Source organism: Anopheles marshallii, chromosome 2 (assembly GCF_943734725.1).
Source record: "Anopheles marshallii chromosome 2, idAnoMarsDA_429_01, whole genome shotgun sequence".
Taxonomy (NCBI): domain Eukaryota; kingdom Metazoa; phylum Arthropoda; class Insecta; order Diptera; family Culicidae; genus Anopheles; species Anopheles marshallii.
Window position 1 is genome coordinate 10,694,669 of NC_071326.1, and position 17,534 is coordinate 10,712,202.

At 44.6% G+C, this 17,534-nt stretch overlaps 3 protein-coding genes across 3 annotated transcripts; all 3 read left to right on the forward strand.

Annotated features, from left to right (window-relative positions):
* The first annotated feature begins 548 nt into the window (after positions 1-548).
* Positions 549-1,526, forward strand: LOC128709050 (G kinase-anchoring protein 1-like). The gene is made up of 2 exons (XM_053804035.1): positions 549-725; positions 795-1,526. The coding sequence occupies exons 1-2, from the start codon at positions 549-551 to the stop codon at positions 1,524-1,526; spliced, it is 909 nt and encodes a 302-aa protein (XP_053660010.1).
* Positions 1,527-13,149: 11,623 nt separating this feature from the next.
* LOC128708770 (formin-J) lies at positions 13,150-14,514 on the forward strand. The gene has a single exon (XM_053803750.1). It carries the CDS (start codon positions 13,150-13,152, stop codon positions 14,512-14,514), a length of 1,365 nt encoding a protein of 454 aa, XP_053659725.1.
* A 1,557-nt stretch (positions 14,515-16,071) lies between these two features.
* Positions 16,072-16,739, forward strand: LOC128710066 (uncharacterized). Its single transcript, XM_053805105.1, has 2 exons — positions 16,072-16,178; positions 16,316-16,739. Exons 1-2 carry the CDS (start codon positions 16,072-16,074, stop codon positions 16,737-16,739), a joined length of 531 nt encoding a protein of 176 aa, XP_053661080.1.
* The last annotated feature ends 795 nt before the right edge of the window (positions 16,740-17,534 follow it).

A 17,534-nucleotide genomic window follows, 5' to 3' on the forward strand; every position in this document is an offset into this window, starting at 1 on the left:
CCTGTAAGACAAATGCGTCCGACAGTTGCACTGAACTATATCACACTTCTTTTCGTAAAACAAATACACCACAAATGGAAATGTACGGCCTTAGTTGCACCAAGTTTACGAAATTTGGACGCAAGAAATAAAGCAAAAAAAAACTTCACACACGCCAAGTAGCGGTGCGTCAAAAATGTCAAGCGGCGGTTGTCGTTTACATCTACAGCCCCAATACTTCTCCTACCGTGCTCAAGGTTTCTATGAAACATGAAGTAAGGTGTTGCGTGTTTTCAATTTAAACATTATTTTATAAATGATTTGGCATCTGTAATTTTGATTTAGGTTTTCGAAAACTAAAGTAACTGCATGGAATTGGTTGAACGAAGTGGTAAAGCATACACATCGAACATGAATCTTCTCTTTTCATTCTTATAAACCTTGATAACAGCTCTTGCTGTCATCCGACAAAAACATCAACAAACAAACTTGTCCTCAAGGGATATTCAAGCTTTTCACGATTCCGATTCAGTTTTCCTCATTTTGCCTCCAAAAAGGATTCTGCTGTAATGTTCACGGTAGTCCCTTCGCGATTTGCTGGTTTAAAAGTCGAAGACGATGACGATGGATTTCGAAAGCCGAAACAAAAATCCAAATCAGCTACTTCCAGCAAACCCAAAACGACATCGGTGAAAAACACAACCACACAACCAACAGCTCAACAGCCAACAAAGAAACCCAAAGCAGTTAGTTTTCCTACACCGCAAAGAGTGGTTGGGATGCATTGATTCATGAAACATATGCTTTATTTTCAGAAACCTCAAAAGAGCAAACCATCAAATGAAACGCTACAAAAGGAACAGTGGTCCGAATGGCAGCAAAAGGATACGGAACTGGTGGAAAAATCCTACGTCAACGATCTCGAGCAAGCGCTGCTCCTTTCGAAACTGGATTTCGAGGCAAACAAATCAAAGTACAGTCAGCTAGAGAAGGAATCCAAACAGTCGGCGATGAAAGATAAGAAACCGAAAGCATTGTCCCTGCAAGAATTCCAAGAGAAAGTCAGCAAGGAGTTGAATGACAGGCAACAGCAGAAGAAGCGCCAACAGGACGAAGCAGAATATAACCGAAACTACACATTCTTCGAACAAATCGATCTCGAAACCAAACAAATACTCAACAAAGAGCAATTGAAACAGTTACTGAAACAAAACAGTTCCATGTCTTCAAAGACCAAAGAGTCTCCCAAAAAGGATATTTCACCGGCGGCAGAACCGTCGGTCAGCGAATTAGACCTGCTGAAAGTGGAAAATTTGAACTTGAAGGAAGAAATTGCGGTTCTACGCGATCGGTACAAAAAGGTAGTCACAATGCTTAAGAATGGTGAAATGAAAGAGAAAACGGAATTGATGATCGAAATCGAAAAGCTACGAAAAGTGCAGGAAGACATGACGGCAGAAATGACCGCCCTGTATGGACAGTTAGAGCAAGCCAAATCTAGAACGAACCAGGACGTAAAGGGAAGGGAAAAACCAAACAACCGCTAATGGACATAATGTACTACTCGAGGCTGCTAACTAGAATTAGAAGTCTAAATTAAATTCAGTATTCCATTCCATTACCATGAAGATCTCCGATAAAGAATTACCGCTATAGAAGTAAGGATTTCCTTGTAACGAACCACTCTCAGGATTCGTTCAGTTGAATGAAATGAAGATTTCATGAATTGTGTTGTTATACAACTTTTTGCAATTTCAGTAATAAATAGTGTAATAAACAGATGAAACATAATGCGTTCCATTTTCAATAAGAGCGTTTCCAACATGATTGAGAAATTTGGCAAATACCGTTCGACTTATGTCAGGTTTTTGACATCATTTGTAGCAGCTGCTACCACCACTTTTCAAGTCAATAAGTTCCGAGAATCTCCCACGGTTTCCACTTTCGACACCTGTCTCAATTCAGCCAATGTGAACAAACATATGGTCCATCGTCTGTTTACGATTCTAGTGAGTTTCTTTTTATCGTGAACCGTTGCATTTGCTAGAACCGTTCCATATTACCCAGATCAGATCGGTCTCATTTCAATCTATGCTTATTTTTCCAACTCCTCCACAAACCCCACATGGGCGGTGAAAATCAAAACAGATTTTCCACTACGACAAGGGTGATACAAAAAATCCCACAAGAATAGATGATAAACTCTAAATATCCGCGAACAGCTAGAACTCCTTTTCGAAGCTAACAACAAAAAGATAAGAAGAAAAACCCATACACACACACACGTTCCGAGAGTGGAAAATGAGTGAAAATCTGTTGCTAGGCTCTAGATGAGAGGGGATTATTTCAATTCATATGCCGAGCATATAGAGCTGATGGAACTACAGCTTGTAGCTTCCCTTCGTCACCCTATTTCGACGCCCTTCGCGTGGAGGAGGTGGAGGGAAGTTGTCTCAACAATTGAAAACAGATGAAACCCGTAAGCCGCTTGAAATCGGCATGGAAGAGAAGAAGGAAGGAAGGCGAGTATTTGAGGAGGCAGGGTAGGATTTTTTGCACCCATATTCCTTCCGGCTCGGAGTTTGTTGTTCGTCGCTCGGGCACAGGAGGAAAACCTGTAACGCGTGTGTTTCCCAGGTTATGGTTTCACACTGGCAGCACTGATTCAAACGACGAAACACGTGGTGGAAGTAACGGAAACAATGCGGTTCGTGGAAAGCAGAAAATGTTTACCGTGCATTGCACAACGGGGGATGAAACAGGATATAAAGGATATTGGGAGTTTTATTTTTCTTTCTGCTCCTCTTAGCGGGATGAAAAATCTCCCCGCGCCAAAACAGACATACACACACACACATATGGTGGTGGAGCTTATTTTACGTACGTTCTTTTATCCCGATTCTATTCCATTAGCGATGCGTTTGTTTGATTTAATCCTTCATATGGAAATTTTTGTGCCGGATAGCGGGAAGAAGCGCTATCTAACTGTGGAGCAAAAAAAGAATTTGCATTCAAGTGCGTTTTTTTCCGCATGAGAAAATCGATACGACAATGGCTGCTGGAAATACAGATAACAAAAAACCTACAAATCTATCCTTGTGTGTGGTATCCAATTCTAATGATATGATTGAAATGTATCCACCGAACGAGCGTTTTAAAAGATTTTTTTTCAATCATACAAGGCAAATCATTCTTTAAACTAGAACAAGGTACGATAATTTTCCACCACCGCCACATTGTATGATTTATGATGGAAATTTTGTTTTTCCCCGGTTTTACCACAATAGAGCAAAGACGACAATAATGGACGCGCCGCTGCCTAACCTGCCGATGGATTACATTCGCTCGCTAACGAGCACTTATACTGATTCGGTACGGGCAAGGTAAGTGAAAAAGTATTATCCAGTGGCATAATCGTCACCACCAAACCGTCGTCTTCCGGTCGTTTATCGACGGTGGGAGATAAATGAGATTTTTCCATCTTCGTCTGTTGAGGCTTCTTCGTTCATTTTCTTTCTTTGTTGATTTTCATCGAAAACTTTCCCGAACGCGGGGTTTAGATTTGCACATCAATATTCTTAAACAAAAAAAAAACGCCGCTGACTGATGAGCGAATGGCGCTCCGTGAGTCACGCGGGAAAATGAGAAGAATCAATTTCAATCAAGTAATTCAAATTAATGGAAATGAGGCACTAACGCGTTAGCACGATTCGTGGCGCATACCTGGCCGCCCGTTCGGATGCGAATTTTCCACCACGAGCGACATTTTTATAGAGTGATGACATTAAAACAGAGTAAAGAAAAAAGCATCCGCCTCACATTTTGTCACTGTTTTATTTATTCTTCTCACTTGAAGTTGCGTTGAATATTCATGATTTAAGGAAGCCTGCTACGGTGAAACGGTAAAAAATGGAACATTTTCAGTTTTACACTCACACTCCAACGCCGTGGAGTGGATGCGGCCGGAAGGCTTTCCAGCACTGTGTGTCCCGTTTGAAATAGTGTCTCACATCGGGACTCGGGTTTCTGCACGAGTGTTGGGCGGAACAGTGCGAACAAAGTGACAGTTGTCGTCACGTGGACGGACATGGCCTGCTTCAATAATATTTCTCCTATGCGGGGAAGTTAAAAACCGGGATAGTGGGCCGAAACGGGGAAATGGGAGCTATAAAACAAACAAAAAATGAGACGAACGAATGCCACACCAGAACAAATGAGGCCCGGCTTGAAGGCGGGCAAAAAAGGACACAGGGAAAAAAGTTACCATTTGCATGATAGCCATAGCGAATGGAACGGACTTCGGTACGCCGCAATTGTGTTCTCGCCCCATAACGATGCCGCCTGGCCTGACGATGAATTCCTCGACTACCGGGTGCAGTGGTCTCCGGCAAATGCCATCGGATCTAAGGCCGGGGAAACATATTTTCCCTGCCAGGAGCCGGCAGCGAATGAGAGAATAGGGTAAAGTTGATTTTTTGGTTCTAATTTAAAACCTTTCCAACGATGTGTTGGGTTGAAGGGAGCGTTTAAAAGGCCTTTAATAATCTTGATTTGATGTGATTTAGGATTTATTATTTACATATTTAGACGAAACTATTGTATTTGAGAAGCTTTTAACTGTGAATTGTCTTTCCTTTTTCGACAATAATTCTTGTTTCACTCTCTAATGTAGGGACTTATTTTAATACAACAATAAATTGATAAATTTACATCTTCTTTTGTGAGAGAATAACCGCTCCAGGGTTTTATTTTTCAATTTCACCATTCTTCTTCATTTGCATAGCTGTGGTACCACTCACACTCCAATGATAATGGGAGATTTGTAGCATGAAATTGTCCGCAAATTGCTTTTGGTCGTGTACCGTGTGTTTGATTTTGACGAAAGCTAGTAAAGTGGAACCAAAAAAAGAAGGTATAACACTCTGTAAAGTGCGCCGCTGATGCGCCAAAACTGGACACACAAAAAATAAAACAAAAACCCGTGCGACAAGGAACGACTCACTCGCCTTTTGCGAGAATTTGACACTCCGTGGCGGGAAACATTTGTCTCACTCAATTTCCCACGTGCACCGTCCGCATCAATCATGTATAATTGATTTAAAACGAGTCGAGTTGAGGCTTTGGGGAAGATTAATTTGAATGCCGGATTCTGGTGAGGGGTGTGTGTGTTGGTGTGTAAAGCTTGGACACCAAATAAAAAGGTGGGCAAAATTGAGGCTTCCGGATCGAGATTCGGGAATTGCATTTTTGTCCACCAGCATCCCGGCAGGATAATCCATTTGGTGTTTCTTTTGCCCTGCTTTTCGTCCCCACGCCACCAAAATTCCGAATGAGTTTGTTTAATTTACTAGAAAACTTGCACCGATCGGCGATTGGCGACTGTCCACCGTTGCGCCCGAATGGTGTAAATTGCGATTCTGAATGGTGCGGAAAGTGTTCGATCGGTCGCCAAATTTACTGTGCACTCTCTGTTCGCCACTCGATCCACTCCGCTTCAGTTCGCAGTTGTGGAGCAGTTGTTTGTGCAGCGGGTTGCATTCGGATGGGGTAAAATAGATTATTCCAGAAAAAGGATGTAAGCTCGTCGCCCATTCCACAGCAATTAACACGGTTAAAAAAAAAAGGACACAAGCCTGTCGTTCTCTGCGTCCGCAAATATCGCGTCCACGTGCCATTGAGCAAGGGGAATTTATAGACAACGAGAGACAGCGCAAACAAAGCAACAACAACAAAAAATGTACATGGTGAATCCGCCCGAAAAGAAACAGCTCGGTAATAAATCATCGAGTTGAGATGGTTGATTTACGTGTTGGTTGCCCCCGCCTTAGACGACTGGGCATCGGCGTACTGCTAAGCCCTACCCTGGAGAAAGTGTTTCCTTGCTTGTCGCTAGTAATTTGACCGGTTTTTGCTGTCGGTTTAAAATTAGCGAATCAAATTGCGGTGTGGAAGCTTGAGAAATAACAAATGAGTTAAGTCGTCAGGCAAGATTATGTTCTACAAGTGCCTGGAGTTAGTAGAAATAATTATGCAAACCAAAGAATATCATTGCCGTCTTCTGAATCCCCCGAATTCCTCCTGCTATTTTGTTTCCCATAAGCAAATGAATTCTCATCGTTGACAGGCATATTGAGCTGAAACAGTAAAGTTGGCAACAATTTCTGGATTCTTTTTAAGATGAAGTCCACTATGATGAAAAGTTTTCTCAATTCTCACATTTACAAAGATTACTGACATGACATGTGTTGTCTCAGTTGAGCTCTGTAACGAATTACGATGCAAGAGCCAGCAATTCTTATGGATTCCACATCTACCTCCCCGCATATTGAGCTACAACTGTAGATTTAAAAGCATTCCCGGATGCCACCAACTGCACATCCTTAGATGCTCCACAAAACGACTCACAACAACCACTCCCACTAACATTCTGATGGACATCTCTATCCCCGTAGCAATTCTGCATCAATCTCCGGACGAAGGCACACACGTTTCTCAACGTTGCTTGCGTCTCCTCGTTATCATCGTTAGCGATCCTCTTCGCTCATTCTGTTTGCCACGGCTAGCATAGGCTGTCGATTTTTGAAGGCCTATTTTTTTTGCTGCCTGTTTTTAATCCCACGTCGCACTCACCAACATACATCCCACTGTCCGATGCAGTCAACCATCCATCTATTTTTCAAATTATGCAGCTCATCCCTTCCATCCTGCTGACGAAGCTCGACGTCTGCTTCGGGGCAGGCAGTTTTGTTGCCCCGGTTTGCTCAAGGTATATATCGGTAACGGTGACAACAGCCGGCAAAACCAACCCCCCCGAAACACGCGAATGGAGGGCTAATGGTGGAAGACGATTGTTGAAGTTGCTGCCATACAATCGCCCGTCACCGATATGCAACCGCGTGTGAGCCGAGGGATCGCCTTTTTCCGCTTTTAGCCGAGGCTTAACAATCCCGGAAGGGGCTGTGTTTCAATGGAACCAGCAGCTTCCGGAACCGCAGATTCGTGGTGGATGTTTTGCGAGCGGCGGTCTTCACAGCTCGAAACGCTCTAGGGACCGGATAGGTGAGGGGGAAAATGACAAACACTAATGCACATGCCGAAGGACACAAACACGGATGGGCGATGCCAAGGGTAGGAGCTTTATTGGTGGAAAAATCTCGTCAAATGACAAATTAAAAATTAATTTACGTTGTGTGCATATATGCAGATATAATAGGAAAACTGATAACAAAAATGATATCTGCAACTAATATACTTCAACAGGAAAATGTGGTGCTTAAAATTCTGCCCATCACTGTATTTCTATCTCTCAACGTGAAGTCATGGCATGCTGCTGTGGTTTCACCAGTTGCTGGCTGATGATTGTTGATACCCACCCACTACCAGCTTGTCAGGGGGGTGTTGGTGTGTGTGTGTGTGTGGAGTGTCCCACAATGACGTTATTCTGCTCGGTTCGTCCTATTGTGTCTGTGCCCGTCGTCACCGTACACCGTAATGTTCCGCCCCAGAAGGATGCAAATGCGCGCGCTATTCACGGCAAAATCTCTCAAAATCTCAACCCGATTCGTTCACTCTTTCCCGTTCACTGTCGAAGGACAGGCATGCTGCCTGTTTCGCTCCCGCCTGTCGGTTCACGCGCGCGGTCGGAATACTTTATTTTCCTCGTTTCGTTGAGGTTAGAATGGTTCTCGCATTGCTCGGATTTTAAAACCGATTGGTCTGGGCTGGGCGGTGTGGTGGGAAGCGTGGCGGTTTGTTTGCCGGTGTGATTTTCCTTCATCGTATCCGAGACCGTATCCACCGCCGCAACACCGGAACGGATCCCGCCAATCGGTACCCCCTCGCGCACGTCCGTTTCCTCTCGCCAGCGGTTCGTTCCCTTTCCGCGGCAGGAATAGCGAGCGGAGGCAGCAGCAGGATTGCGGATGATTTTACGTAAGTGGCAGCTCAGAGATTCATTCCGTTTTAAACCGTCGGACGGGTCGGTCGTAGGTCCTCGGAACGAGCGTACCGCGATGAAACACTTTTACTCTACAAGGGCTGATATTTGCGTGATTTGAACGGTGGACTACGCGAGAAAACGTGTGCGATTCGTGCAATTGTTTCTATGGCAACGGTGCAGTGATCGTTAAGTAAATGAAGATTTCTTGTGTCAGTTTGTGAAATGTTATGCTATTAAAAAGTGAATGTTACTTAAAAAACAATTAAAAACCCTAAAATAATTATAGCAAACGGACATTCAACGAGAGACGAGCTCTTTTTACAGTAAGTGAAATCATTCTTAAAATATGTTCATACTAAATAAACAGTTATAACAATTCAAATAACAATGGCAAAAGACAATTTTATTACGTTCGTCCCGCATCAAAACCGCCAAAAATAATAAACTTCACTCCAATTTAGACAGAAAGCATCATAATTATCGGACAATCTTTTGATACTAGATCCAATTACCAGTCATCCACAAATGCACCCGATAAGCAACGGTGCGGTTTTTCTCTCGCAATAATTTTCTAATCGTGTAATTTGCGCCACCACCCACCTCTCCAGTGTGCACTGATGGATGATGGTATTGTTGAATTTTGAAACAACAAAAAAGAACCACACACAATGCAACTAACCCCCTATTATGAGGCATTATCCTGGAGGATCCTCACTCCTTCCAATTTTTGGCATGGAACACGGTTCTTCGGAAGCACGGCGTGTAGGTTGATTTATGAGCGAGCTACTAACATCAATATCCTTTTAATGGAAGGGTTAACACATATGAGCCATCGCGATGACGGGCGGGAGTTAAGTTACGTGTACGTGTGGCGGTGGCCTTGTGCCCTTGCATCCATTTACTTCCAGCGCGTGCGGTGGTTGCGGTCGCTCATCTTCTGCTGCAAACGAAACACGTGTTTTAACGGTCGCTCGGGTGGATTAAACAGATCGGTGTACCCTTTGCTGGTTACACGAACTCCGCGTAGAATATTACCATGGGAATCAGGGGTGTGTGTGTGTGACCGTGGGTTGTTGGTTTGGTGCGGAAGGGCAGACCATTGAATCAGTTTCCTCCAGGAGATAGAGGAATTATGAAACAATGCTAGTAGTTGCAATGCTCCGGTGCATTATGCCTTTTTTACCTCAGCCGTCAACAGTCTACAGCTCATCGTTTCACAATTGAATTTGTTGATGTCCATCAAACGCCACATATCAGTTCTTCATTATCATCAGCATAAATCGATGTAAAAATTTCAATCGCTCAGGGTGATTTTTTTTACGTTTTAAACAACCTCAAACTGTAACCGACCGAAGGGGAATGGTTTTGAGTGTAATTGAATTCGCGTCCTGTTTTGCGCATAAATTTGTCGCACCGCAAGGACACCAGTGTACCGTGGGCATACGTACAATTGTGTATGTGTCGGGCAAACAACGTGCCTGTGAGGGTGTTTTACGCGTCAATCACTTACTTATCACTGCGTCTCATCGGCGGACGACGGAGAATGCGTCAAGTGCCGGCCCAACAAAAAAAAGGGGTCGAGAGTCCGTTCAATCAACAATCTGTCCTGGGATCTGTGCTGGGAACTGGCAGCAAGGGTGGTACCTACCCCCGATGAGAGCAGTTCATTTTTTAATCACTATCACTCGAATCGAATAGAAACGATATTTACAAATGGGATACCGGGACATTCAGGGTGGTTTTAAATTCGACTGGATGAGGATGAGCATTGAAGAAAAGGGGGAATTTGCCAAGAGGAATTGTAAAAAAAAAAACAGTTGTAAAGGACGGAATACGACAAAAAAAACCAAGATTTAAAGATTGAAATTGTCCCTCACGAAAGGAAGGAAAATGTCAAATGTGAGAACCCTAATTGTGAATTGATTCCGTTCCGCTTCGCTCTGGGGACGATGACAAACAACTTACAAACAACTCACCGAAACCACCGGAAAGGGGTGGTTTTAGCCACGACTACCGTCAGGCCCCGTTCAGTGGCGATGATATTTTTCGCGACCCGCGGGTGATTTATGGAACGGATAGAGAGAAAAAAAAATTGGAAAGTTTCAGCTCGGGATTTCTAAAAGAACGGTGCGGGGCTGTGGGTTTGCTAGTGGTGTGGGACACCCGTCATACCACAATTAAAGAAAATGAGCGAAAGCTGCTAATGCCCTTGTGGAGAGACAGAAGTTGCATTTAGTGTGGAATAAATTTATGATGATTAAAAAGGATTTCTTGAGCGCTTTCCACCGGGCAAAAAGGGATTCCAAGATGAATGTGATTTTTTTTCTCCTTCTTTTTTGTTGCATTGTAAGACTACAGACAGTAAAACTTTCTTACGAACAAGATTGCGAACACAGAGAGAGTGTGCACTAGCAAGTTCTTTCACTATCCATTCGGGCGAAATAAAGCTGCACCGAAAGGAAGGAATGTTCTCCAGAGCATTCGCGTCCCGTTTTATTTCAGTTTTATTGCAGTTCGCAGTATTTGCTTTTCTTCAGGCGCAGTGCAGTCGCATCTCGGTGGAGAGGTTGGTATCAAAATTTGTCAACAAAAATTAACGATGGAAAATGGAAAAGTTTGAGGTTTTTTATGGCCGTTTTACAGCCCTTCTAAAATCCGAGCTGTCGTCAAGCTTATCCGCCATGTTATAAATCTGGTTTTATTGATGGAAAAAACGAGGATCCTAAATTCGCTTTTAATATGTAAATAATGTCACCCAATTTAAATTACACGTGTACCCAACGGGACTGGTCGGAGTAAACCAAGGCTGGCGGAGTGTGGCATCTATTGGAGAGCACCTAAAACGAAATGTCAGAACCGAACGAAATGGGCAAATAATGTGCTATCGCCTTGCGATGCATTGCAAAACCGAGAATTGACACTAATCAAGACGGTAGACGAATACCGTGTTGGGGCAGTGAAGTCTAAATTGAATTCACATGCCAACGTACACTCCACGGGGCGAGATGAAGACGTTAAGTTTGCACAAACTCCTGCTGCTGATAGGAATTGTCTCCATTCAATTGGATTGCTGTGTGTAGGTGTGACTGTTTTCTTTAGAATAGAACCGAAACCAGCGCAGACACGTACATCGTTAAATGGTGAATGGGGAAATTTGTTTTAGATTTCTATAAGACATCCGTAGACGAAAGCCCCCTAGATGGGATGGAAGAAAATGTCTTGAGCGTGTAGATAATGGGCTTTCTGGGGTGAGCCGACGAAGACGAGCTATTGTTTTCATCGCCCCAAGGAGTTCCGTGTCCAGGTTAGTTTTCTTTTTGTTATCCAAAATACCTGCCGTAGCCGTAGAATAGTTCAGCAAACGAACACGCTTCTGCTAGTTCTATTCCACTTCAGGCAGGATGGCAGGAGGATGTTTCAACCTTCCTGATGAATCGTACGAGTAAGATAAATCTCTTTCTTTCCATTATTTCAACAGCAGTCATCACAGTTTTGAATCGGTTTTTGTCTCTTTAACAACCCTTCCTTAAAGTCCCCTGCAACTCCCCTTTAACTTAAAGCACATAAAAAAAAAACTTAAAGCGAGCAGCATTCCATATTTGTTTACCACAATTAAAACCAATCCTCCGGCCCGGGTTTGTCGGCGCACTTTTTACGCCCGATACACTGATGCCGTGATAAGAATTCTTCGCTTAATCGCGTGACAAGCGCCGGGCCTAATGCTTGTTGCCGCAGCTGAAGCGGAAATAATTAACTCCAAATTAACTCGCCAACCATCTGGCACGGTGGCGGTGATTTTTCCGCGGAAAAGCCACCCATCCGACGGCCACGGCAAGTGTGCAAACAGTTCGTGAGAGGTTTTGTTTTATGTTTATTTCGCTTCTACCTCGCTTTATCTCTGCGCTTCATCATCGCCTTTTGCTAAGTAAATATGCGTCACGGTTGGTGGGTGGTGGTGGTGGTGGTGGTGGTGCCGTTACCCCAAAACTCGTGGCAAATTAAAATTAGCATTGCAAAACGGTTGCCTTGCGGTCGTGCAAGTCCTGTGCCGACGGTGGTAGCGCACGCTAAATGACAGTAAGAGGCCGTAAGGGGAGGGTTTTGCGTTTCCCGCTTTTCCGTTTCAAACAGAATGGCAGAGAAACTTTTGTATTTTATTTACAACGTGTCGTGCACAAGCTACCCAATCCTGCCAAGATCCGCACACACCACGCTGGCGGCTGCAGAGCAGTGGCTTCGGCAGCGGTACGATGACGCCTGTGCCACTGTTGTTTGCGAGAGCGACTGGTTGGACCGCAGAGCAAGTGACACTTTCTACGCTTGTGATTTCCGTTTTTTTTTTTTTGCTGGCCAGTATGCTTCGGTATGCTATCCCTTGCTATGCTTAGTGCCTTAGTGCCTTGATGGAGCACACCGTAAAAAGTAGGAGGAGAATAACATCGCCATTCGGAACCTCCTACTCGCGAATTGTAGGAGGGCTCTGAATTTGTTTGCAGTTCGGTTTTGCGAGTTCGAAAAACTTTTTTTTTTACGAAACTTTAGCGAACAAATTTTACGGAAAATAGTGCAAATAAATATATGAAAAATCATTTGCCCATCGGTGCAGAACACAAGGCGATGTTGGTTGTGTTTTCCTCCCGTAGAAGCAGAAAACTAATTTACCAATTTAATTTAAATCGTTTTATCTCCCCATGTCTCCACACATGTGTTAGTCTCCTTCCTGTGCTGTCAATCATAAAAATGCAACGGCTGTAGTTTTCCACCCGAGAAGGGTTTTGCGATGGAAATTATTTGCTGTCCAATGCAGAACCGGGTGGTGGTCCAGGTGATCCAGGACCGAGGGGAGGAACCCAGTTATTCATTTGAAACCATTGTTCTTTCACGAAACGGGTTTGATATACGATTGAAAGGATTGCAATGGCACTTTATGCGATATCTCATCGCATGTGTTCCGGTTCCGGAGGACGTCAACGGTGCGACCGTTCCTTCGGCGTTATCTCAACGTGCAGCGTGTGTTCGATTGCACGTTATATTTTATTCAAATGAAATGAAAACACATTGACGCAGGTCGACGCTTCGATAAATTGGAATCCCCGATGGCAATCACTGTACTTTTGAGTAATTTACAGAAAACCATGATGTTTTTTTTTTTATCGGACACCAAAGCAGTGAGAATTTTCCATTCTAAAAGGTTTTTCGCTTCATTTTGTTTGATTCCAGAGTTCATCAAAATGACTGAAGAATTGCAAACCCAACAGCAGCCACAAGCGGCACCAATGCAGCCCCAACCGAAGCCACGACTTGGCCCGCAGGACTATCGCAATTCCGAGCTCGTTACGAAGCTGATGGCCGCCAATCCGCCCTATCTGTACTCGCCAGCGGTCGGGCCTCATAACTTTTTCTTCAGCGAAATGCTTCGATCGTTGGTGGCCAACAAGCGTAACGAAAGTCTGCGCAACGCAACGGAGCAACTTCACCATCATCATCACCAACAGCAGCAGCAGCAGCAACAGCAACATCATTCCCAGCAACAGTCACAACAACCACCGGTTCAGCATCCGACCCATCTTACAAACCATTTGGCACTGCAAGCGGCATCATCCCGACGGCCGCGCAAACGTTCCTGGAGTCAACACCGGTACAATCCGGAGGCGTTAAAAGACGGCAAAGACACTGAAAACAGACGACCGGCGCAGCCCGAGAAACCGCTCGAGCTAACCAACAAGCTGTCGGCGTTTAGTCGAAACATTACTTCAACGTCACAAAAATACCCCGAGGGCCATGAACCCTCCGAAGGGTTTAAAGCGCCAACGTTCCATGATCGGAAATCGGACGACTCGAAAACGCCGACGGCTGGCGGAGTTTCGGACAAGTCTCCCATCAACAATTCGACCCTGATACAGGAACCTTCGGCCGCTTCGATGCCCCCGTCGGATCTTATTCTGCCTCCTCCACCACCGGTCTGGTACCCACCGCTCTATCCCCCGTACGGTATTGATCCGCTGCACTTCTTCATCGATCTTCGCGTCTCGGGACATATTTACGATCGCAAAAAGGATTCAAACTCGTCGAACAGCTCGGAAGATTCGGTACCGACGGTAAAGCGTGAACATTCCAAGCTTATCGGGACGGGAAATGATCGGCAAGGGTCGGCATTTAGTGTGCCGAAGCCTCGCGAATCGATGGTCGGTATCAAAACCAATCCGATCAATCTAACCGCACCACAAGAGGACGGCGATGGTGTCGCAGGAGAGATCGGTTACGGTGCAAAGGAACCGGCCGAACAACAGGCGGCGACGATGGGATCTTTGTTTTTGGGTGAAGTTACTGATCATAAGACGATCGATGCGATCAAGAGCACAAACTATGTGCTGCAGAATCTGCCAAGGATTTATGGAGATTTGAATGGCAATCATAAGATCGCGGATCGATGCCTCACGGACGATGAGACAAATGGGAATATCAGCGATGACCATGAGCAGGACAGCAAATCCGTCGGATCGACGGATGAGTTGATTGGGGATGAAAATAAATACAAGGACGTGGACTTGAACGTGATCTCGGACGAGGAGTCCATCGCAGTCGATGAGAACTAAATAAAGTTACGTTAAAGTGGGGGAGTGTGTTTTACTACTTAAATATCTCTGCTTCTCGTTGTACCATAGAACGTACCAAGGCATATTAAACGGAAATAAATTCAATGTATAGCAAACTCGTCAAAGGTACTGATGTATGAGAAAGAAATGTATTTTAATAGAAGGATGGGGAGCATTTTTTTTCGTAAATCAAATTAATATTCGAAGTATGTTGAGATTCGTAACATTGCCCAGGACGCCAGAAACGGCAAGCAAAAGACATCTTAAGGTTGCTGCCCAGGTAAAGAAATAAAAGAAAGAAAGAAATCTAAAATAACAATATTATAAGTCAGGAGGGCAGGAGTTCACTAAATAGGCTCACGGTCGGGCGTCTTCGTCAGCCAGTTCATAATTCCGGTCTTTCTGGCGGACGCATCAACCCCAGCACTACATCTTAATGTGGGCCTCCAGCCTCCTCCGTCCGTGTAGGTGACCTAAAAGGACTTAATGCACTGGGTCGTAAAGTGTCATTCTCATGACATGACCAGTCCACCAGAGCCTGGCAAGTCTAATCCGCTGTGTCTCATTAAGTTCGTCATTATTGCAACTCCGCCATTATCCTTCCCCACATACGGAGTCAAAAATCCTTCTAAGCATTTTCCTCTCGAACGCGCCTAAGAGGGTTTCGTCAGTGTTGGGCAAAGGCCATGTCTCAGAGGTTCAGCTTTGTTCGTCGCTACAGGTATTTTCAATAGAGAAGTTGCCTCATACTGTAGAAAAACCGGTTTGCACCCACCCAACACCCTGGTGCGTATCTAAACATCAATGTTGTTATTGGTGCTGACAACAAGAAAGAGGAACGTGGATGTAAAACTGCTCAAGTAAGACAAAATGTTGCCACTACGATCGTCATTTATGTATGCTGATGCATTTCAAACAAGCTGCCAAATTAGTACTAATGGATTTCATTTACTCCAATTTAATATAAACTTATCGGGAGAGTTTAAAATATTTCACCCTGTGGATACTTTAAAATCCAGAACAATTATACTGAACTTCCAAGATACCACTTTTGGGTTTTTAACTAAATTTTAAATCGCTTACAAAGTGCGACTAGAATCACGGTTAACCAACGGTTCAACAAGCACCAGGCTTCTCCATCAAGTTTTTGAAATTTTTAATCGACAAACTGGCAACACTGTCCCACCCAGTCGTTCAGTTTCGTTAAAAATAGGGGTTGAGTTGACGTTTTCGTTCAACAATAGCTAGCGCTGCAGCGGAGCGGTGAGCGAGTGAACCAAGAGAGCGGAAAATTCAAAACAAATGCACAAACACGGTGCACTCTCTACGCAAGTACACAGAGCGGCGGTCGCGTTTCGTTCGCGTCTTTCTTGCCCTGTCGCAACGGCATTCACACGCGGATTGCATAGCAACGGGACTGGACGCACCACACACACGGCTGTCGTGACGCGAGGCGCGCATTTTGCAAAATTCCAGGAACACTTTCCCCGCCCACCCTTAGCGCAAGTGGAGTGAAGTTTTTGGACCACTGGGACACGGTACGGGTTCGGTGAAAATATGAGCGTCGAGAAAAGAGGTCGCCCATTTACGGCAAAATTTCCGCAGAGTCCCGAAAATGGTGATGAAGTGCTGATACGTGGAAAGTTGTGCGACGATGCAAGGAAGTAAGTAGGTGCAGGTGGTTAGATTGTAGATAAGTGAAGAAAATTGTTCCTCCCTCCCCCCCACTTTCTAATGACGGAAATAACTTTCCTCCTCTCACCCCCTCCATTTCGCCACCATTACGTCACGCGTGCCCTAGCTTTTCCGTGAATTTCTGCCTGCCACGGCCACCGCAAGTCATGCCGCACCAGACGCCCTCGTACATTGCGTACCATTTTAAAACGATTTACGATGAGAACGGCGAAAGCCGCGTGGTGCAGAACTGGAAGAACGTGCAGTGGCAGCAGGAGGAAGTCTTCGATAATCACTGGCACGAGGATCGAAGCAAAACGTTTCGCATGATATTCCGACTGCACGAGGACACTATCAAGATGTTCCGAGACAGTGTGGACCATCCGCCGGACTACGAATTTACGGTGCAGCTGCCGCTCAATCAGATAGAATCGATCGAGCTGTGGGATGGTGTGGAGAGCGTTGAAGAGATTTCATTCCGGTACGATAACAGAAACGGTAAGTCATGCGCGTTCGAACGGACGCCGTTAAACATTTACATTCGGCTCTGATTAATCGTTGCAGCGTACTAACGTTGAACACTTGAGCTCTTCATACACGAGGTGAAGGGACACCGGTTCATCGATCGTGACTCCAAAGCATCGATCATCTCCCCGAACACGCATACTGCCGATTACGCACCGCTTAGGTGCATTCACCATTCACCGCTAGGCAGCTATTTCATCGATAGCACGAATAGTTTCTACTCGTCTAGTCATCGATAAACTACTAATACACAGTATTGCGACCCAACCACATTACACAACAAACTTATGCACCGTTTCTCGGAAGTGCCTTAACATTTTCAAAACAGCCCGTGCGTCAGGGTCGCATTGAGGAAGCATTCTATTGCGTTATCTGCTGACAAGAGCACCGCACACACGGCGTTGGAATCGGAATCAATCGGTTGGTGCTAGTTACCCATAGGTTTAAGAGTTGAACCGAGCGCTGTAATTGTTTGTATTTTATCAGCTGCTATCAGCTGCGGTTGGCTTAAGCACGTGTGTGCACATCTACCTTTACGACATGGGGACACATGAACTTGGTAATGAACACCATTTAACGACGAATAAAATTTAATTATTTTCTGCCTTTACTTAGTCGCGGTCAAGTAGTGAATGCTGCTTCATTAGTAATTGTGTTTTATTGCTGAGAATTTCGGATGTCTTTTCTACTTCTTGAGATCTGCTTGAGCGATTCGTAACGATTGTTAATTAATGCTTAGTTCCTTAGAGCAGTTGTTCAATAAGATCGATGAAAGTGTTTAATTTCGTTTCCATCATTGACTATTGACTATTAACTACCAA